General features: G+C 47.1%; 2 protein-coding genes across 2 annotated transcripts; both read left to right on the top strand.

The window, feature by feature from the left end:
- The first annotated feature begins 134 nt into the window (after positions 1-134).
- On the top strand, positions 135-4,150 carry kif3cb (kinesin family member 3Cb). The gene is made up of 8 exons (XM_067243166.1): positions 135-1,731; positions 1,834-1,935; positions 2,051-2,173; positions 2,436-2,554; positions 2,698-2,814; positions 2,984-3,092; positions 3,435-3,610; positions 3,804-4,150. The coding sequence occupies exons 1-8, from the start codon at positions 310-312 to the stop codon at positions 3,937-3,939; spliced, it is 2,304 nt and encodes a 767-aa protein (XP_067099267.1). The 5' UTR covers positions 135-309; the 3' UTR covers positions 3,940-4,150.
- Positions 4,151-4,529: 379 nt separating this feature from the next.
- On the top strand, positions 4,530-16,078 carry asxl2 (ASXL transcriptional regulator 2). The gene is made up of 12 exons (XM_067243128.1): positions 4,530-4,633; positions 5,550-5,632; positions 6,918-7,026; positions 7,297-7,438; positions 8,392-8,510; positions 9,354-9,468; positions 9,837-9,977; positions 10,247-10,410; positions 10,786-10,885; positions 11,080-11,185; positions 11,337-12,768; positions 12,939-16,078. Exons 1-12 carry the CDS (start codon positions 4,577-4,579, stop codon positions 14,817-14,819), a joined length of 4,449 nt encoding a protein of 1,482 aa, XP_067099229.1. The 5' UTR covers positions 4,530-4,576; the 3' UTR covers positions 14,820-16,078.
- The last annotated feature ends 5,412 nt before the right edge of the window (positions 16,079-21,490 follow it).

The raw sequence follows: 21,490 nt of genomic DNA, 5'->3' as shown, positions 1-21,490 counted from the left end.
GTTGTTTTCTCGCGGCGGCGCATATCGCAGCATCCTTTGTATCATGCGTGCCGAAGGATGCTCGGTGTTTGGGTGAGTACCTCTCCGGAATTAACTGGATCTGAATTTTGTGGATATGGGGCGAATCTCACCAAATCCTATCTCAGATCGGTGATTAGTGTGATTAGATGGGACCAATGGGACAACCATAGTCAAATGGAATTGGGTTTACCTGTAGTGTGTTTGGACGCTGCAAGATGCTGGACTGAAGCATCGCTTTACAGATTACGAAATAATTGCAATGTTAAAGCAAATCTTTATTTGTAACCAATGATGTCTAAACCAAAACACATCGAGTCGGTCAGGGTGGTGGTCCGATGCCGTCCCTTCAACCGAAGGGAGATAACGAGCTGTGACAACATCTTGGAGCTGAATGGCAGACTGGGGCAGATTACCATTCGAAATCCAAAAGCACCACCTGAGGATTTTATGAAAACATTTACGTTTGACGCTGTGTATGACGGGGACTCGAAGCAAAGCGACATTTATGATGACACGGTGAGACCTCTTGTGGAGTCTGTTTTGCAAGGTTTCAATGGAACTATATTTGCCTATGGGCAAACTGGGACAGGTAAAACATACACTATGCAAGGAATTGTAACAGACCCGGAGAGGAGAGGGATTGTCCCAAATTCATTTAACCATATTTTTACCCAAATATCAAGGTCCCAAAACCAACAGTATTTGGTCAGAGCATCATATCTGGAGATTTATCAGGAAGAAATTAGAGACCTTCTCCGCAAGGACAACAGCAAGAAACTGGAGTTGAAGGAAAACTCAGAACACGGGGTTTATGTCAAAGATCTGTCCTCAGTCGTTACCAAAAATGTAACAGAGATAGAGCATGTGATGAACATTGGGGATCAGTCCAGGTCTATGGGTTTCACTCAAATGAACGAGCGCAGCTCGAGGTCTCATGCCATCTTTGTCATCACCGTGGAGTGCAGCGAGATGGGAACAGATGGTGAGGACCACATCCGTGTCGGCAAGCTCAACATGGTCGACCTGGCTGGCAGCGAACGTCAGAGCAAGACAGGTGCCAAAGGGAAGCGTCTGAAGGAAGCTGCCAAAATCAACCTGTCCCTCTCCGCACTGGGGAACGTGATCTCGGCCCTGGTGGACGGAAAGAGCACCCACGTCCCATACAGAGACTCCAAGTTGACCCGCTTGCTCCAAGACTCGTTGGGGGGCAACACCAAGACCGTCATGATAGCTACCGTGGGACCAGCTTCGAAGAACTACGAAGAATCCTTGACTACCCTGAGGTACGCCAACAGAGCCAAGAACATCAAGAACAAGCCTCGCATCAACGAGGATCCCAAAGACGCCCTGTTGAGGGAGTTTCAGGAGGAGATAATGCGCCTCAAAGCCCAGCTGGAGGAGCGGGGGATGTTGGCGAAGGAGAGGAGGAGGAGGAGGAGGAACAGCAAGAGGCTGAGTAGATGCATGTCAGGCCTGGAGGAGGAGGCGGCCTTTGAAAGGGACATGGAGGTGTGGAAGGCTGTAGAGGAGGAGCGGGATGTGGAGCACTACATGAAAAAAAAGGGAGGGGCCACTGACCATAAGGGGATCAATGGGAATGCAGACCTGGGAGCCATGGAGAAGATGAGGCCCTTGGCTGACAAGGAGAAGGTGATGGAGGTTATGCAGAAAGAGCAGGAGGCCATTGAAAAAATCATTGAGAAATTTAAGGTGACAATAATTGTATCATTCTTGTTACTCTAAATACAGTTTATATTTTCTGCTCTTGTCTTACGTAGTCCAATAATCACACATCACCTCTCTTCTTTTCAGACCATGGAGAGCAAGTTGTTAGTAGGAGGAAAGAATATCATTGACCACACCAATGAGCAGCAGAAAATGCTGGAATTAAAGAGGCAGGAGATTGCAGAGCAGGTAAGGAAACATCCTCATCATGATTCATCGCAGTTCTGCAGTGTGTGTGTGTGTGTGTGTCCTCAATGAGTGTGTCCTATGTGTGTGAGTGTTGACTCTCGTCTTGGTTTTTCAGATAAGGCATGAGAGAGAGATCCAGCAGCAGATGTTGGATCAGGACGAGGAGACTGGGGAACTGAGGGAGACCTTCTCATCCCTGCAGCAGGAGGTGGATCTCAAGACCAAGAAGCTGAAGAGGGTAAGATGACACGATGACTCCCCAGCACAAGTCTGTTATCCCTGTATAACTGTAATTTAAGTAAGGGACAATTATTGATTTGCTGATGTCCAATAGGATGTCATCATGGTGTGTACTTACACTAGGGTACTTACACAATACAATACCTCCTATAGAAATCTTCTGATAAATAAGTATAGCCCTTTTAACAATTCTTTGTTAAAGGCATCAAATTGTTATCTTAAGACAACAAAATGTATCACCGTGTCCTTCTCTATCAAAGCTGTACGCCAAGCTGCAGTTGGTAAAGGCCGAGATTGGAGATGTCAGTGATGAACACGTCATAACCCGACAGGAGCTTGAGCAAACACAAAATGAACTGACAAGAGAACTGAAGTACAAGTGAGTAGGAACCATGAGTGATGATACGTGAAAGCTAAAACACACACCCATACACAATGTATGCAACCATGTCTCATGTAGAAGTACCGAATTGCTTGGTGATCACATGGATCAGCTTGGCTTGCATACGTGTCTTTACTCAGGTATCTTTTGATTGAAAACTTCATACCTCCCGAGGAGAAGAACAAGATCATGAACAGGCTGAGCTTCGACAGTGAGGAGGACCAGTGGAAGTTCCGATCCTTCATCCCTTCAGAATGGTCAGTGGTTTGATAAGTAAACATTGTGTAAGCAAACCTAGGGAACTGTACCTCGGTTTTCACTTTACAATAGACTTTAACATTGATTACATACTGTATGAATAACCATGGGATTAATCCTTAACTTTCAGATATCTAGCTTACTTACTCTTTTGTATCCTTACACTAGTAAAGCTGCTCAAGTCAAGAGAAGACCTTTGTCTGTAGTGGGATTAAAGAGACCAACCAGCCAGTATGCCCAGATTGCAGCAGCATCAGGAACACCAACTAGATATCAGGTTTATGCCAGACTGTGTACTGCAGACACACTTTACACATTTCAAAATGTAATTTATTGATTACAAGTTGTGAGAGTAAATGTAAATTCTGTGTAAATAACTTATTTTCTCAGCTTGTCTCATTAACCCCCTTCCCTCTGTGTAATTTTCATTCATTCTCTCTCTCTCTCTCTCTCTCTCTCTCTCTCTCTCTCTCTCTCTCTCTCTCTCTCTCTCTCTCTCTCTCTCTCTCTCTCTCTCTCTCTCTCTCTCTCACTCCCTCCCTCCCTCCCTCCCTCCCTCCCCCTCTCTCTCTCTTTCTCTCTTTCTAACTCTCTCTCTCTTCTGGTGTGTCATTCCCAGGCTGAGAATGTAATGCTGTTGGAGCTCGACATGACCCCACCCACCATGTTTACACTGAACCTGAACGGGGCCCATCTGGAGCGTGTGTTCTCTCCCCAGCCAATGAGGAGTCTCCTGGCTAACGTTCCCCTCAGGGAGAGAACCACGGCCTCCCGCGTCAGGAAATCTAGATCATGGTGAGTAACAGACTGCAATACAGATAGAATCATTACATATCACATTACACGGAAGATACAATGATGTGATCAGAACACGTAACTAACAGGTTAACAGAGGAAAAATAAAGCTTGTATACTTAAATATTTAGTCACAGTCTTTCGTAACTGTGTATGATTATCAGGTTATCATTTGTTTTCTTCTTCTTCTAAGGTATCAAGCACCACGCATTGCATGCTCGTCGTCCTCCAGCTCTCTGACAGGGGGAGCCCAGGGCATCTCTCAGCCTCAGAGACCTGCCTCGGCCGTCTACCACCCAACAGAGAGTGCTGTTGAGTCAAGCCCCTGAGTCGTAATCATCATCATGCCCGTCCTTCATAGGGCGATACAACGCCATTGTGCTTTCGTACATGCTGTCACTTTCATGGTGGAATAATTTCACCTTTCTTTCTTCTATTGCCAAATGATTTGAAAGCCTTTGTAGAAAATGTAAAAAAAACACTGCATTAGCCTTCTTGTGTTTCCTATTGATTACTGCTTGTGTTAACATATAGAGCAATGTGCGCATATGAATAAACTATGTTAAATGTTATTTGCCAAAAAACTTATTGGAAGAAATTGAAGTGTGCCAAACGCCAAAATGATCATATAGAACAGATTTAATTCGTCATGTCTTCATTACTGTTGCATGGAACTGAGCAGCGTCAGACATCCCTTTTCCAAAAATACCAAGGCTTGTGTGTTTGTTCTTTTTTAAATTGTCAAAAAAAAATCATCGAGAAGTTTGAGTACTTGTTTGGTTCTTTGCTGTCAGCTGTCATATGTACAGTAAAATGACGTTTTTCTCACAGGGTCACGTGACACCCTCCTTACAGTAAGCCCAATATGGCAGAAGCGGCAGGTCTTGCGCGGTAACTAAAGCAACATTTCAACGTAACAACAGAAACACTTACAATTCAAACACTACCCTGCTCAAGACTGCAGCGATGAGGGAGAGACAGAAGAGAAAGAAGGGGAGGACGTGGGCAGAAGCAGCTAAAACGGTATCATTGCTGGTTTATTCAACGTTTGCTGTGGTTGTTTTCCCCCCTCGCTCCCACTTGTACAACTGTGTTTATGAGTTCATGACCCACTGGTGGTGCAGACGGGAGATGTTGCGTACACAACGCAAGGCCTGCTTGTCTACGAAGCAGTTAGCATCTTAGCTAGACATGACTGTTGCTTAAAAAGCTGTTGTTTATATGGCCACATGAGTGTCAAATGCTCTTTTGCTTGAGAGTTGACAAGAAAATATTGTGATGACAATCCACGCTAGACCTGGCAAAAGTATTAATGCGCGTGACACGCCTGTCTCCGTATTCTAAAGTAAACATATGCTCGTTAGCTTGCTAGCTAAAGTACGTGAGCGTATGTCTCGCCATTCAGTTCTGTTAGGTAGCCATAGCTTTTTCACAGAAACGTTTGACATATACGCAATCCATGTCTGATACAATATTAAAACATGTCTTTAGCCCACCACTGTCAGTGCCAGAAACATGTTAAATGATTGCTCTCCACGAATAGACTTACACTAGCTTATGCAAGATGCCTCAACCTAGAGTTGCATGTCAGCTGAGCCATAGCTAGCTAGCTAGTTAGCTTTACCCTGTCAACTTAGTAGCCGTCCAGCAGGTAGCAGTATAATTTAGCTAGCTAGCTAAGGTAAGCTAGCAGATTTCATGTAGTTGAATTCAATGATCTTTTCTGACAGTTCAATAGATATCAGCAGGATAGCTGGTAAGATAGATTGTTTCCATTTGACACACGGGCAGGACTTTGGGTTTATGGCTCAGTTCAGCATGGGTAGATCTAAGATTAGAACAGGAATACACTTTACAGTGGTTTAAAGTGAATCGTAAAGGTTGATGAACATTTGTCGTAACATTTGTTTAACAACTTTGTTGAATTTGTCTTTTACAGGTATTGGAGAAATACCCCAACACGCCCATGAGCCATAAAGAGATCTTGCAGGTCATTCAAAGGGAGAGGCTTAAAGAAATTAGGTAAACAAAACAAAAAAAAGTGCCATAACTGTCAGCCGTTATTATTAGTTTGTTCTTCTTTGCTGTGTTTTTTGATTCTTTGATTCACATGTTCTCACAGTTATGTTAATGAGAGTCTGATTGATGGCTTTTTTGCTTTCCTTTTTATTTCTTTTCATAGTGGAAATAATTACATTCACACAAACTCTAATTATTTTATTTCTTTTCGTTTCAATTTCACTGTTGTCATCCAGAAGGTAAGAAAAGCTAGCCCCATACCATAACCAACTCACTATAATGTCTGGTTTGATTATGTTGTAACATACCTTTTGCATGGTATTAACATGAACATATCTATATAAGTCCTTGATAAACACTGCATGTAAGGTACATTGATGCTAAAGATTTCTGACAGATTTTGGTCTCAGAAGCCCTAGACTTATAATGCAGGTGTTTGTAAACACAGGTGTTATGTTTGTCATTTCTCTTGCGTTATTGTGCAAAACTAATAGACATCCAGTATGACTGCAAGCCCACAGTAACTGAATTGGGATGTCCTTGACTCACTCCTTCACTATCTCCTGTGCTGTCATGGCAGTATTTAAATGTTTTACTATATCTCGATTCTTACTGCTCATATTAATAGGATATAAAGTCAATTTTATCTTAGAGGCATTTTTCATATAAAGTTATATCAGGGGAGTCAGATGGCTGAGCGGTTAGGGAATCGGGCTACTAATCAGAAGGTTGCCGGTTCGGTTGCCGGTTCGATTCCAGGCTGTGCAAAATGACAATGTGTCCTTGGGCAAGGCGATTCACCCTACTTGCCTCGGGTGAATGTCCCTACACTTACTGTAAGTCGCTCTGGATAAGAGCGTCTGCTTAATGACTAAATGTAAATGTATCAAACAACTCAATTTACTTAGAGAATGTCACTGAGTCAAACTTCACTCACTGTGCTGTTAATAGTTGCCCTGTTTTATGCTTCATATTTTACAACAGAACAGCATAACACAAGTGAGATGGGCGACTTCATAACACAGTACAGGAGTGACAAATAAAGTAGCATTTATTCTGCAGTTAGAAAGTATTCATTAAAAGGCACAATGTTTGGGGGCCAAACATTTGGGGGCCAAACATTGTGCCTTTAAATGAATTATTATTGAATTATTGAAACAGGCCTCTCTCTCTCTCTCCCCCCCTCCCTTTCTCTCTCTCTGTCTCTTTCTCTTCCTCCCTCTCTCTCTCCTGAAGCCTGTGTCTCTGGGTAGCAGTCGTCTCATAATGTGTCTGTCCTGTTACCTAGCGGGACCTCCCCCCTGGCATGCCTGAATGCAATGCTCCACACTAACTCTCGCGGGGAGGAGGGCATCTTCTACAAGGTTCCCGGGAGAATGGGAGTCTACACACTAAAGGTTAGCCCCAGCCACAATGTGATCAAAAAGACAATTGAAAATGTTTCATACACATTCATGCACATTGGTTGTACTTGAAAAGTGAACACAAATAATCCTAAACGCAAATAGTCAATAACAATCACAATATCAGTTTTGTAATTTCTCAGCATTTGGTTGAAAAGGAACAGTAGATAAACTCAAACTGGCACACCTATTGCTTAAAAAACGCATTGAGCTTTTTAAGTGGAGCCTGTGATCTGAAGTGTGACCTTGGTGCGTTTGACGCAGAAGGACACCTCCAATGTGGTGAAAGAGCTGTCTGAGGAGGGGTCTGACGAGAGCAGTGATGATCTGTCAGACTCCCAGAGCACCGAGAACAACCACAGCAGCAACAACCAGGAGGGCAGGAGGGGAGGGTGGAGGAGACGAGGTACCAAGGTTTTCATCCTGTCTTACGTCATGGTGGTGTGTGTGTGTTTGTGTGTGTGTGTGTGCACGCGCGCCTAAACAGCATGCGTGTGCGTTTTGAGGAAAAGAGCCCAAAACAGAATGCTTTCATTGTTTGAGTGTGTTTGTGCGTGTTTCCACATTACACCTGGCTGTGTCTTGGTGTGAAGGCTCCTATGAGTACAGATGACAGTGCTTCTCCGGGGAAGCTTGTTTGTCACTTGATCATTTAGTGACTGTTAAAACAGGAAACAGATTTTTTTTTTTTCTTCTTCTACCACTTCCTCACATGCATACAGTGTATGAGAAAGTTAACGAACTGTGGAGCAAACATCCGCACTTCAGCACACTGTGCCAGTGGGTCTGTTCTTCTTCTTTAGTTTTTTTTTCATATTATCCCTGCAAACGGAGCAAATGCTAAAAAAACGACAAAAGAAAATTGATGCAATTGGAAAATTGGTCAATTGGTACAACGGTGAGTGAAAGAACTATAGAGAACAGGAAATAACCGTCGGGACATTAGTTTTGTGTGCGTTGTCGTGAACGGGTCCAATTGTAATCTGTAAATGTATGTAACCGTTTGAACTTGTTGAAAGTACGTTTCGTCGTTCGAACCAAAGATGCACGTTTTGTGAGTACGGTAGCTCATTAGATCCAGGTTAACGCTTTGTAAGTTAGTAAGTCTTGTTAACACATATTAATGTTAACAAGCCTCTTTACAAAAGGCCTTGTTACCTATTAACCCTCATCTCATTTTTCGATAACACTCACCCTAACCAATATGATTTACACTTACATCGTTTTATTAACACGTATTAATGTTAATAAGCATCTCATTACAAGTACTTGGATCTAGTGTTCCCTGCGAATACTGTTGGAGTTGGTGAGAGTGCTTGTTGGCTGAGGCATGTGTTTGTTTGTGCTGTGTGGTCCTAGTGCCCTCCAAGCTGCAGTCCCAGCCGTCGTCGCCACAGCCTCGCTGCTCGTCCCCCTCGGTCACTACCGGCAAGCTCATCTCCCCCTCGCAGAAACACAGCAAGAAGGCTCTGAAACAGGTACCGGAAGGACGTCACATTGGTGGTGTTCTCTGTTCAGCCCTTACTTCCTGTTACCCAGGGGTGCCCCTCTGCTAGCCTCTATGCTAGACTTCATGTGCCGTTCCCCTGAGAGGATGTCGGAAAGCCAATGTGTTTTCATGTTGTGTTCAGGGAGCTAGTAAGAGAACGCCATAGCATGCTTTGTATGCGTGATACAGTACTGTTTGTACTGGAGGTTTTCCCATCATTCAGAACCAATTGTATGATTTTATTTGTTGTTTGGGCTAGAGTTTCAGTGTAAATATATGTGGAATTCGGTTTGATCAGCCTTCAAGACTTGGCCTTTATCCTGGTCATAAAGTAAATTACAGGAGGCCTGTGTTCCTTAAACATCTCTCACAAGGTATTTGAGAACAGTGGGGTGTCTGAAGAACATTTGTGGCCGGTTTTATTAACATTCTCGTAATCCACAGCTCCCAAGATTTTTCTATTGGCTGCTCCTCGCTTTTTGTGTTCCATATAATTAAATTTGACTTGATCGCACCAATCGTAATTCATTCCATCTGCTCCGTTGTGGAGGATTTAGCTGTGTTGGACTCATTTGTCGGTTTATTAGGCGAAAGCAAGCCTCATCGCGTAGTCAGATGAAGATTTGGCTGCAAGGTGAGGAACGGGAGAGACTGCTTGTGCTTGGTTTCCATCTGAACCACATGTTCTTATTAGGATGAAGGACAAACGAAAAAAGGCGTATGCTGGGAATGGAACATTCACTTTACACAGCTTGATTTCAACTGCAGCTCGCCACACGTTCCAAACTGTTGGGTCAATTCCCTTGTCCTCGTCTCCTTGGGTGCGTGACAGGCCTTGAGACAGCAGAGGAACCAGCGGCGGCAGGGAGGAATGCCCGCCTCCTCCAGCCCCAGGCTGACGCTGAAGACCGTCAAAGACATGGCGGACTCCATGGCCACCAAGAACGGTAGGTGACGATGATGTCATTTCCTGTTTCTGGCTCTGCTCCCTCAGACGGCTGAGACATATCTTGCTGCTCTTACGATTGGCAGATGTACACTTTCAAAATTAGGAAGCGACATCATGTCTGCAGTGAAACTCCCGGCCTTTTCAAAAACCTGTTATTTCAGCGTATGCATGTCTGTCATACCACAGTGTACTAGATCTTATCTTGCACGTCATATATAGATCAGTATAAAAACAGGGTGTTGGAAAGTAAATTGGCACTGTTATCTTAGCACGTCACATACACAGTATAAAGAGAGAGTTTTACTACCGCAATTAGCACTTGTCGTTAAATCCACACAACGTGATGGTCGTTCCCACCGTCAGCAGCGTGGGAGCCCAAACAGGCGGAGGGCAGCCCGGCCAGTCCCCAGAACTCCACCTCCAGCTCCTCCTCCTCGGTCCGAGCGGAGGCGTGTCACTCCGCCGGAGCCAGGAACATGTCCCAGAGGTCGAGCAGGCTGAGCGCACGTAAGCACACGCAGCAACACCCGGGTCCCGGCTCTCCTCGATGAGGAAATGACAAATGTCTTCTCCATTTCTTGTGCTCTGGAAACATGTCTGCTCTAGTCAATAAAGACGAGCAGATCGGAGTCTTTGGATGAACAAACCACGGTGTTCTCAGTATCCAACACCAGTTGGTTCGGTGGGCATCGGTCTGCGATATCTCGATTTTGCTCTTCTCAGGGTCTAATGCTACGTGAGCCTCTTCTTAACACTCCTCCTGCGTTGGGCGTTAGGTCAACTAAAACGTACCAAGTGTGCCGAGATCGATGTGGAGACCCCAGACTCCATCCTGGTCAACACCAACCTCCGAGCCCTCCTCAACAAGCACACGTTCTCCGTGCTGCCCGCAGGCTGCCAGCAGAAGCTGCTTCAGATGCTCCCACAGGTGGACCAGCAGGTGGGTTCCTACCAACCAAAACGCTTCATGTGGATTCGGAGGGAGTTTTTCCCCTCACCTCGGATGAGGATGTGTGGTTATGTGTCGGGTGTTGACATCCGTGGGCACCTGTAAAGCTATTTTTGACACTGCAGTTAACAACGATTCAAGATTTGACGTTCGGGTTTTGATTACTGGATGAATGCACTTTTGACAGAGCCTGTTTTCGTTTTTAACTTCTTGGTACGTCCAGTGGTCGGATGTCAGATATAAGTATGGTTATCTATTGTACGGTTACTACTGCTGTTGTTGCCTGTGCTTTGGAGTGTGGTCACTGTGGAGGATAATGATGATTAGGGGTGAGGAAGGGCCTTCACGTTTCTCTACCGTCCCCAGGCTTGCATGGACGGCCACCTGCTGAAGGTCACCAGCTCAGCCTTGAACAACGAGTTCTTCACCTCCGCAGCCCAGTCCTGGAAGGAGAGACTGGCAGAAGGTCCGTATGGCCTCCTCCATTGGGCAGATAAACAAACAGTGAAATGACTTGCTGTATCTGGATGTTAATGTCTGCTTCTCTGTGTTCCGATCTCAATCCTAATCCTAACCCCCTAACCTTGACCCTAACCCATTCTATCTTTAACCCCCCCCCCCCCCCCCCCCCCCCCCCCCAACACACACACACACACACAGGTGAGTTTGCCCCAGAGCTGCAGCTCAGGATGCGACAGGAGATTGAGAAGGAGAAGAAGGTGGAGCACTGGAAGGAGAGATTCTTTGAGAACTACTATGGTGAAAAGTGAGTCACCCCTGGGACAGTGTAAATCCCTGACGGCACACATTCGGATTTTCCTCTGTAAACAAAATGTAAAGATATTCTGCTCCTGCTCTCTCTATCCCTCCCCCTACACTTTACATCTCCCTATAACTTTCTCTTTCTGTCTCATTAGTTCTGGCCTCAGCTATGAGGAGTCTAAGGAGCTGACCGAGGCTGATGTGTCACCTCCTGACCCAGCCAGACCCCGGCCTCCTGACCCAGCCAGGTCCCGGCCTCCTGACCCAGCCAGGTCCCGGCCTCCTGACCCAGCCAGGCCCCGGCCTCCTGACCCAGCCAGGTCCCGGCCTCCTGACCCAGCCAGGCCCCCGTCTCCTCCCCAGCCCAGCCCCGCGGTCCAAGCACCAGACGTCCCCAAGGCCTCCAAGAACAGCAGCCAGGCCGAGACTGAAGCCAGGAAGCTGAGATCATCGCCGCCGTCTGCAGAGCCTCCTAAGCCCACTGAGGAGAAGCAGGTCCCACCAAAGGTAGCGGAGAAGACTCGGCCAGCGTTCAACATTGAGAAGATCCAGACCAGAGCTTCAACCAGGCACGCGGTGATGGAAGCAGCTCCCCCTCGAAGACGGGGAGGGGAGGAGGGCATGGAGGTGACCCCACATGACAAGGAGCAGGTTAAGAAGGAGAAGCCTCAGCTGCCCCCATCCCCTACGAAGCAGAACCTTCTAGAAGCCCGCCCCCAGAAGCACCGGTCTGCGTTTGTGAAACAGCCCAGTGTAAATGAGGAGGAGGGTGCCACTGTCCAGTACTCTCCTGTCCTGACCTCCTCTGTCCTGGCCTCCTCTGTCCTAGTCTCCCCTGTCCCAGCCTCCTCTGTCCTGGCCTCTCCTGTCCTGGCCTCTTCTGTCCTGGCCTCCTCTGTCCTGGCCTCTCCTGTCCTGGCCTCCCCTGTCCTGGCCTCTCCTGTCCTGGCCTCCCCTGTCCTAGTCTCCCCTGTCCTGGCCTCCCCTGTCCTGGCCTCTCCTGTCCTGGCCTCCCCTGTCCTGGCCTCCCCTGTCCTGGCCTCTCCTGTCCTGGCCTCCCCTCTCCTGGCCTCCTCTGTCCTGGCCTCCCCTGTCCTGGCCTCCCCTGTCCTGGCCTCCCCTGTCCTGGCCTCCTCTGTCCTGGCCTCCCCTGTCTTGGCCTCCCCTTTGCCTGCCTCTTCTGTCCTGGCCTCCCCTTTGCCTGCTTCTCCTGTCCTGGCCTCCTCTGTCATGGCCTCCCCTGTCCTGGCCTCCCCTTTGCCTGCCTCTCCTGTCCTGGCCTCCCCTTTGCCTGCCTCTCCTGTCCTGGCCTCTCCAGTCCCAGCTTCTCCTGTCCTGGCCTCTCCAGTCCCAGCCTCCCCTGTCCTGGCCTCTCCTCTCCCGGCCTCCCCTGTCCTGGCCTCTCCTCCTTTGGCCTCTCCTGTCCCGCCCTCCCCATGTCCTGAGGCCCTGAAGAGGAAGTCCTCCAGTGAGCAGGAGCTGGAGCTGACCCTGGAGAAAAAGGCTAGAGTCACCCCACTGCCTCCGTCCACCCAGAACCCTCCTGACCCTGCAGTAGCTGAAGCACATAGAGTGCCTCCACTGAAGGTAACCCATATCTGTAGTGGAATCTGAGCCCTGCCCTCAACAGTTTGTTTACCGAAGTGTCCCGTGACGGAATAAGAAGATGTTAGAATGCAGCTTCTGCCACTAGGTCTGTGCATTCCTTGCCTTGCCCTTTCCAACGCCTCCTCTGTTTGTTTGCTTGTTTTTCACAGATTCCCGTGTCTCGACTCGTTTCTGTCCCTCTATCGCCGAGCCAGGTGTCCCCCCGCGCCCCTCTCCCTGCCCCCCTCAGCAGCCCTGGCCGCACGGGCGCACGCACCCTGGCTGACATCAAGGCTAAAGCCCAGTTGGCCCGGGCCCTGCGTGCCGCCACCGCCTCCGTCTCCTCCTCCTCCACAGGAGCCGTGCCAGGGCCGGGGCCAGGAGGAGGTGGCGCAGAGCAGAGACCACCCCCGACCCCCACTGCCTCCCCTGGACCCCCACACGCCCACAGCCCAGCGTCGGCAGAGCCATCATCCAGGCCGCCGCCCGGCAGCGGTGTCCCCAGCCCGCTGTCTGTGGCATCGTCCTGCCCCTCAGGGCACTTTGACTCCCGTTCCTCTCAGACACAGAACACCAGCAGAGCCGTCCTCCCTGGAGATGGCCCACAGAGAGGTCCCTCGGAGAACAGCACCAGCTCCGGTTGGGCCCAGAACGTTCTCAAGGCTCCTAACCCTCCGTTGGTCCAGTCAGTCTCTACCTCTGGAGGCTTTTCAACCAGGTCCACTTTGTTCATCCCGGCCAACAACCCTCTGGTCACACAGCTCCTCCAGGGGAAGGAGGTCCCCATAGAGAAGATCCTTCCAAAGCCGCTGGCCAAGACGGAAGCCAAGATGGCCGCCACCCCTTCCTCTGGAGATAAAGGGAAAATTATGCTGGTTACCACCGGCACCAGAAGTGGCGGCCGGTACCTCACCCCTGGGGAGGACGTCAGTAAGGCTGACTCTCCAGTCTCCGGCCAGTCAGGTGTCCCAGGAAGATCCGGTTCTTTCTCAGAGTTCACTCGTCAGCAGAGGGAAATGCCTGACAAGGAGACCCAGGAGCAGATCGTCCAGACCCTGATGCAGAAGGCCCAGCACGGCCAGCCTTATAGGGGCATGGGCCCCCAGCCCCCCCGGTACTCTTCCCTCCAGCTGGGCCCGTCTGATGAGTCCCAGGACCGGCCCCGGTTCTGCGTGGGTTTCCTGGGGCGTAAACGGACGGCCAGGCCTGCCATGACGGGACACTACCTCCTCAATGTGTCCACCTACGGCAGAGGGTCAGAGAGCAGCAGGAGGTCTCTCTTGTCTCCCACAGTGACCCTGTCGCTGGCGACCCTGAAGAGGGAGCGCCCTGAGGAGACGGCAGGAGATGAGCCGGCCGGGAAGAACCGTCCTGGAGTGAAGTCGGAGCAGCAGGGGTGTTTGGAGGCTCCGGCCATCCAGCTCTGCTCCAGAGTCAAGTCTGAGTCTCTGCCTGCTTCGGGCTGTCCGGCGGACGGGTCCGACAACGGGGGTGTGGCGGGGAACAACGGCAGCTCAACGAGAGCCAAAGAAACCAGCCCCATCGCTCAGTCAGCCCGGAGGACCCTGGACCTCTGCAAGCAGGGAAATCCCGAGCCATATCACGCGGCCGCAGTCGCCGGGGCCACGGAGCCCAGGCACCAGGGCCCATTGGCTGCCTTCCAACCCCAGAGAACGCCAGACAATCAGGAAGTGGTGGGCTCGTGCTACGGAGGCACCCTCAACGTGTCCGTACCTCAGGCCCTCCAGGCCGCCGCCAGCCCCGGCTCCTCCCCCTCCGTGTCGGGGGACGGCGGGGGCGCCACGGGCAGCGTCATGTCTTTCTCGGTGACGGTCACCACCATACCAGCCGGCCACCCCTTGGCCCCCAGCGGCCAGAGAGAGGCGTCCCCAGAGCAGGGCTTCATGGAGAGCCCCGGGATGGAGAACGTCCAGTCTAAATGTTACTGCCGCCTCAAGGCCATGATCATCTGTAAAGGATGTGGGGCCTTCTGCCATGATGATTGCATCGGTCCATCAAAACTCTGTGTCTCCTGTTTAGTGGTACGGTAAAATTCAAAAAGGAAAAGATTGGCAGATCGATGTTATGTTTAAGAATTTCACCTTTCAATGCACCAAGGCACAACCTGCCCCAATCAGGCCATTCACCGTCAATAAGAACCTGTTGCCTTGGTGACGCACAGCCGCCATAACGTATAACCTACAACACTGGATGACATTATTTCGCCTATTCTATCTGAGAGAGAGAATGAACGACGGTTGTGTATTGCAATGTTTGGTAGCCATTTTGAGCAGCACAGTCTTTTTCAGAATTTCATTTGGCAATATTTGCACATGGGTAGGCTTATTGTGCTACAGTATATATATTTTTTTAAAGATAGTGTAGATTTTTTTTAAAGGACGAGAAACAAAATATGGAATGTTATTTTTATAGAACATAACGACAATGTTGTTATGTAGACTGCCCCCTGGTCTCTGTGGTGTAGTGAAGGAGTAGTAAGGAGTCTGTGATCATCATTTGTTCCACATCACATTTGTAATGTGTGCGTGTAAGTGTCAGAAGTATAACAGATTTCTACGATTTTAGTTGACCGTTCTGTAAATCACAGTTTTGCTAAATATATTCTAATAGAATAGAGACATCTCTATTTTTCAATGAGAAACTACCGGTTTTATAAGGATTGAATATGGCCTCATTTGTACTCTAGAGTTTCAGGGCAAAGCACTGGACAGGCCCTCACGCGTACATAACGGGTAGTATCGTGGTGTAGAGCACTTAACCCTTGTGTTATCTTCGGCTCATTCTGACCCATCAGTCATTGTGACCCACCGTCGTATTGCAACAACTTAACCGCATACAAAAGCAAAGTGAAGCGTTTTCTTTTAACCGTCGGGCTGTCTCAGACCCCCCACATTGCAAATGTTAAAAGAAAATCATTTTTATTTGTTTTTGTATTGGGTAAAATCAGGTAAACACAATGATGGTTCCTTATGAACCTTTGGGTCATGTGACCCGAAGGCAGCACAAGGGTTAAGAACGGTGAGAGAGGATAGGGCCACGTTCCACATCCTACCTCCACCAGCTCTTCAGCTTTCTGAACACAGACGGTTCAGTATAGTTCCCCCGGTGTGTGTGTTCCCCTCATGGCTCAAAGACACGCAGAGAACATTTAAACTTAAAAATATATCTATTTCTGCCTTGTAAATACGTGGGCAAATCTTGGAGCTAGATATGTGTTCATTCTCTAGCTTGGTGTGTGTACTTTGCTTGAGCATATCCCACTGTTTTGTTACAAAAGGGTTTATACTTTACCTCAGAGGGGGGGGGGGGGGACAACAACAAAAATGTTAAGTTGTGTTGAAACGCTAAATGCTGGACCGTCATGGAATCATTCAGAATGACATGCTTCGGTTGACTGTGTGAGAGAGAGGTACAATTGAGCACACATACTGGACATTAAAGCAGCGGCTCTCAGACTGTGTGTGGGGATTGAGGGGGACGCGTAAGGATGGAACATATACAGTTAAAGGAAGATGATACAAATCAAATGTTTCTTTGTTTTCAAAGGTGTGGTGCTGACCCTGACTGAAACCGTTTGCGAACCACTGCATTTAAGCATGATGGTATGAATGTGCGTGGTGATTACAGTTCTAAGATAGAAAAGTATCTTATTTTGTAATTGACATTTTAAATGGCTACAAAGAATGTTTTATAGAAACTATTTCCATGGTAATATGCCAAAGTCACCTCATGGAAACTAAATGATCAGAACTTGTTTTTCATGTCTGACAAGTTAAATAAAGTAATATATTTTAAGTAATATATTTTAATATAAAAATCTATTTGCAAATCATTTAAAAAAACAACAGGGTATGTATTAGAATAATATATTGGCTGTCCCCGTTTTCTATGTGTTGGAGTGGGCAGGTCTTTTGTAAGGAATAGCTTTAATGACTGAAGTCCCCAGATTGATGCTACTCTATGAACCCTGAGTTGAATTTGTATGGGCCTGTGTGTCACTTTCCATATCCGAGTCTTGTGTGTGATTTGAACTGTATGCTCTTATAATAACTTATGAGTGACATTCGGGTCTCAACTGTTCTAATGATTGAGTGTGCACATTTGGAGGGAATGCCTGTTAAGTTTAACAGTTTGTAGGCACTGTTTGTAAGTGGCCAGTGGATCAAATCCAGGTTGTGAGTCAGTGAGAATGAGAGAGTGAGTGAGACAGATAGAGAGTCAGAATGAGAGAGAGAGAGAGAGAGAGCGAGAGCGAGTGATAGAGAGTGAGATAGTGATATAGTGAGATAGAGTGAGAACGTGACTGAATAGCATCGAGAGATCTACATTCGCCCACATCTTTTAAAAGGCAGCTGACAACTAGTTAGGTTGTAAAGGGTTGAAAAGGGACTTGGCACTCCCATATGTTGTTGTTGTATTTGTTTAAACATGATCGGCTGATGATTTGTGTGTACATGTAGAGGAGCTACCTATGACAAAGTTGGTCTTCGGTGTCTTGATGAAATGTATTCAGTGTCAGGAGCAATCAAATGTGGTCTTAGAACGTCATCATGTCCTTATCACAAGGGTGTACATCTGTCTGTGTCATTTCTGCTTGTCTGTCATTTCCGTCTTTAGAAAGTATATCTCCATTTAAAATGCAGGTGAATGTAATATAGTAATCAGCACTTGTAAACAAAATGTATTTTATCAAAAGTTATATTATAATTAAAATAACAATGAGCAAACACTGATCTTTGTTTCTGGTCAGTGTTTTTTTTTGCAGAGTATTATTTGTTTACTACTGAAGGTCTAGGCCAAGGTCTAGTTGAAATGCAAAAATAACAAGTGTGTAAGGATGAAAACCTTGCAGGCAGGCCCGTAAAGAATACCCCCGCAGCCCCCGCACCGCGGGGGGGCCTCGCAGGGATGGGGGGCCCCACGTTTTTTTTTAATCCAATTTGAATTACATGGGATGTCATATTGTCTTGTCTGTGTTTCCAGAGTTGATATGAAAATAAAGGAAAGTATATTTAATTGTGCTTTCTTTGTTAGCTAGGTAAGTGACATGACGAAGTAGGTCAGATGGTCACACAGACCGGCGAGCCCGCTGCAAATAGGTAGCTAACTGTAGCGTAGCGTAGGAAAAATGAAACGCACATTTAAAAGCGGCGCCCAAAAGCGGCATTCAAAACAGAAAATTTCAGAATTAAATGCCAAACTTCCCAAAATTACAAATTTCTTTTTCGACCAGCCGGAGAAGGATGCACTCTGCCAGAAGAGACAGGTATTGTACTGTTTGCTATAGCTAACATTACTGTACCATGTAGCTAACGTTAGCCTATACTTTGACAGCTGTACTGCTGTCTGTGTTGTGCTTCCTAGCGTTAACAGAGCCTCCTTTCCAAGAGCCAGGAAAATTAGCCTTGCTCCTTTATTGACTTCCTATCAAGCTGACAACATTGAAATGGAGTGAAACTACAAAAAAAAGAGAAAGTAGAAAAAGTGCTTCATTATAAAATATATTACATAACTGACATTATTAGCAAACATGATAACGTACGCGACAGTAGTATCGTGCAGTTGCAGCGATTGCGTTTGACTATTTAAACATACAAAAAACAATCAAAGTTACCATAAGTCATTGTATTTCAGTTATATACATATTATGATCATGTAAAACGTACAGTCATTGCTTTCTACAAGATTCACACAACCAAAAAATTGCTCCATTTATGATTTAGCGAACACGCTAATAATAAACGACATCTATACTATCAAGTGTGCCTGATGTAGCCACGGCCATCAAATTATTTCTGACAATACCCGTGACTGTCGCAAGCGCTGAAAGGTCATTTTCCAAGCTGAAACTGATCAAAACATATCTCAGAAGAGAGGCTGTCAGGTCGGCCATCCTTAGCATAGAAAATGAATGTTTAGATGCAAGTTTAGATGTAAAGAGTCTGGTAAAAGACTTTGCACACATATTTGCTAAAAGACGGGCACCTGTGTAGGCTATTCACCTGCAAACCGTTTAAGCGTTTTTTTCTTATTGAATACATTTCCCTCACAAGACAAGCTTGAGTTTTGATATCTTGCATTTATTACACAGCTTTTCAGAATGTTCCAAAAAGTTCAGTTGATCGCGCCGGGGTCCTCATGTGTTCGTCCAATCGGTATTTGTATTACATTATCCGTTACATATGTGGTGGTGGTGGGGTGGGGGGGGGGGGGGGTGTGTGTGTGTGTGTGTGGGGGGGGGGGCTCTCAGGCTTATTCTGCGGGGGGGCCTCATGTGTTTCCGTTACGGGCCTGCTTGCAGGATGACTTCATCGCAAGCGCCCCTTGTGCACTTACACCGAGGCGCCTGTTCGAACCAGCGTAGAGGTACAAGCGCGCACAAACGTAGCCTACGTCATCAGTCCACTTATTAGGTTACTTGTTGACTACCTTATATATATTTAGAAGTATAGCAATGATGTAAGCTTGTATGATTTTGACAGTAGCCTACATATAATTGACCGTTGTTATTCTTCGTAGTGAAGTGTCGGCTTTTCTTCGGGGGGGCGGGGGGGATGTAGTTTCAAAGGCCTGTGTGTACGCGCACGCAGGCGGCCGTCGTGCTTGCCTGCGCTTTGCTGTCCTCTGCTGTTGGGACGTCGATGATGCTGAGGAGAGCGGCGCACTGGTGAATTTTTATGAGCCGCCACCGCAGTTCGTAAGATATGTGATGATGGATCATATAAATCGTATTTCATTGCTAGGACGGCCATAACGACAGCGGACAGCGCGCGAATTTATCAAAGGTGAGAATGCAGTGATGAGTCACGGAGGAAATACCCTCCTTATTCACCCTGGACCCCTTATCTTCTTCATCTGATGCCAATGATGAAGCTGTAACGCAACCTGCGTGATTTTCTTGTGGTAAGCCTAATTGCTATAAATCCGCACGTTTAAATACAACAAACCTTAAAGCGGCCACCAAAAACACTTCAAAATTGCGATTTCAAAGGTTTTAACAAACGGTAGGATATTTCATATAAAAATGCACGACACATCATTCATCTTGCGGAAATAAGGTAAATAGGGAGTTAAACCAGCAATATGGCCGCGTTTGGTGTACGGTTAAAGAGTGAGAGTGAAAAGTATTGTGGTGAAGAAACAATTGTAAACCGACCATGGGTCAGTGACATGGTTAAGTGGACGATGTGTAACCATCCTTGTCTACCGCAGTAGCCGAGTCCTTATGTTGAGACTCGCGTCAAATGATGTTGTCATTACCTCGAGAAGGTGCGGTTAATATGCACCTTGCAACATTGTGGGCCTAGTAAAATTACAAACCACGGTTACGCACGGCATCTCATAGCTTTGATTTAGAAATTCATGATTTGATACTATGATTATCATGATGTCATAGGAGTACCCGAGGAATACCCACGCGCTAAAGGAGGCAGTGTAGGCTAAATCGCACTCGATAAAGTGTGGCGTTCTTCCTGTTTTTGATGGATGCAATTGATATTTTCAGTTGATAAGAATTTCGAGATTAAATCAAGAGGATGACCTATGCTGGCGGAAACTATGTGTTGGATGATGATCACGTTGACATCATCCCAGCTATGCCTTGGCTTCATGACATATAACTGTTTTATTCTGCAAAATCCTATTGGTTATTGGTGTGAGGGGAGTATCTTAGTGACATTAATTGGGATCACTTCAATATACAAAATATGAATTAATGTTGAACTAGCTTGTGTATGTTTAGTTACTCTGTTCACAACTATGTTGTCATCATATGATACAAATATTTCAAAATATTTAGTTTCCCAGTTCTGGGCATTGTAAATGTTGTTTTGTGTTTCCTCATATGGGACTTACATTTTGCATATGAGCTGTTATTTACTCAATAACATGAACGTTACAATTGAACAATGTAGCCAGTCTGCTTATCAGTCCTGAATAGAGCGTTTTCCAAGCAGGCGCTCCATGAATAAAGAAGACACTGCAATCTCGCTACATCTATGAAAGGGGGGGGGGGGGTCATGTCATTAGAGTTCCTCAGGGTAACAACCTCGGCTACACTGCACACGCTCCGTTAGTCAGCTGATGCATATCCTTCATTCCACTCTTCTTTATCCCATAGCCAAAGTGTGCTGCGCAGACTGACAGACAGACAGACAGACAGACAGACAGACAGACAGATAGACAGATAGACAGATAGACAGACAGACAGACAGACAGACAGACAGACAGACAGACAGACAGACACAGACAGGCAGGCAGGCAGGCAGGCAGGCAGGCAGGCAGGCAGGCAGGCAACCAGACAGGCATAAAGACAGACAGGCAGAGAGACAGACAGGCAGAGAGACAGACAGGCAGAGAGACAGGCAGGCACAAAAGAAGATAAACAGATAGACAATCAAGCAGGGAGACAGGCAGGCAGGCATACTGATACACAAACAGCCAGCCCGACAGACAGACAGACACCCAGCAAGCAGACAGTCAGGCAGGCAGGCAGGCAGGCAGAGGCTACAAGACTGCCTGGCCTATCTGTGCCACACAGGTTTGACCACTCATTAGATGGCTCTAATACGCTCTGTGGCTATCATTACTGAGCTTCCTGGTGCGGTGAGCGAACTGGACCCTTTCAGGGCCGGAAGTCATGTGGAATTATCCTGCTCACAGAGCACAGGAAGTGTTACCCTTCAGAACGCACTTTCTCTCC

This window comes from Osmerus mordax, chromosome 9, assembly GCF_038355195.1.
Source record: "Osmerus mordax isolate fOsmMor3 chromosome 9, fOsmMor3.pri, whole genome shotgun sequence".
Lineage (NCBI taxonomy): Eukaryota > Metazoa > Chordata > Actinopteri > Osmeriformes > Osmeridae > Osmerus > Osmerus mordax.
The sequence above is the reverse complement of the archived record's forward strand: the minus strand, read 5'-3'. Positions and strand labels throughout refer to the sequence as shown.

Coding starts and splice junctions, on each gene's coding strand:
- kif3cb (XM_067243166.1), top strand. CDS start 310: ATGATGTCTAAACCAAAACACATCGAGTCGGTCAGGGTGGTGGTCCGA. Junction 2,555..2,697: donor ACAAGAGAACTGAAGTACAA/GTGAGTAGGAAC, acceptor GTCTTTACTCAG/GTATCTTTTGATTGAAAACT. Junction 3,093..3,434: donor GAACACCAACTAGATATCAG/GTTTATGCCAGA, acceptor TGTCATTCCCAG/GCTGAGAATGTAATGCTGTT.
- asxl2 (XM_067243128.1), top strand. CDS start 4,577: ATGAGGGAGAGACAGAAGAGAAAGAAGGGGAGGACGTGGGCAGAAGCA. Junction 11,186..11,336: donor GAGAACTACTATGGTGAAAA/GTGAGTCACCCC, acceptor CTGTCTCATTAG/TTCTGGCCTCAGCTATGAGG. Junction 12,769..12,938: donor ATAGAGTGCCTCCACTGAAG/GTAACCCATATC, acceptor TGTTTTTCACAG/ATTCCCGTGTCTCGACTCGT.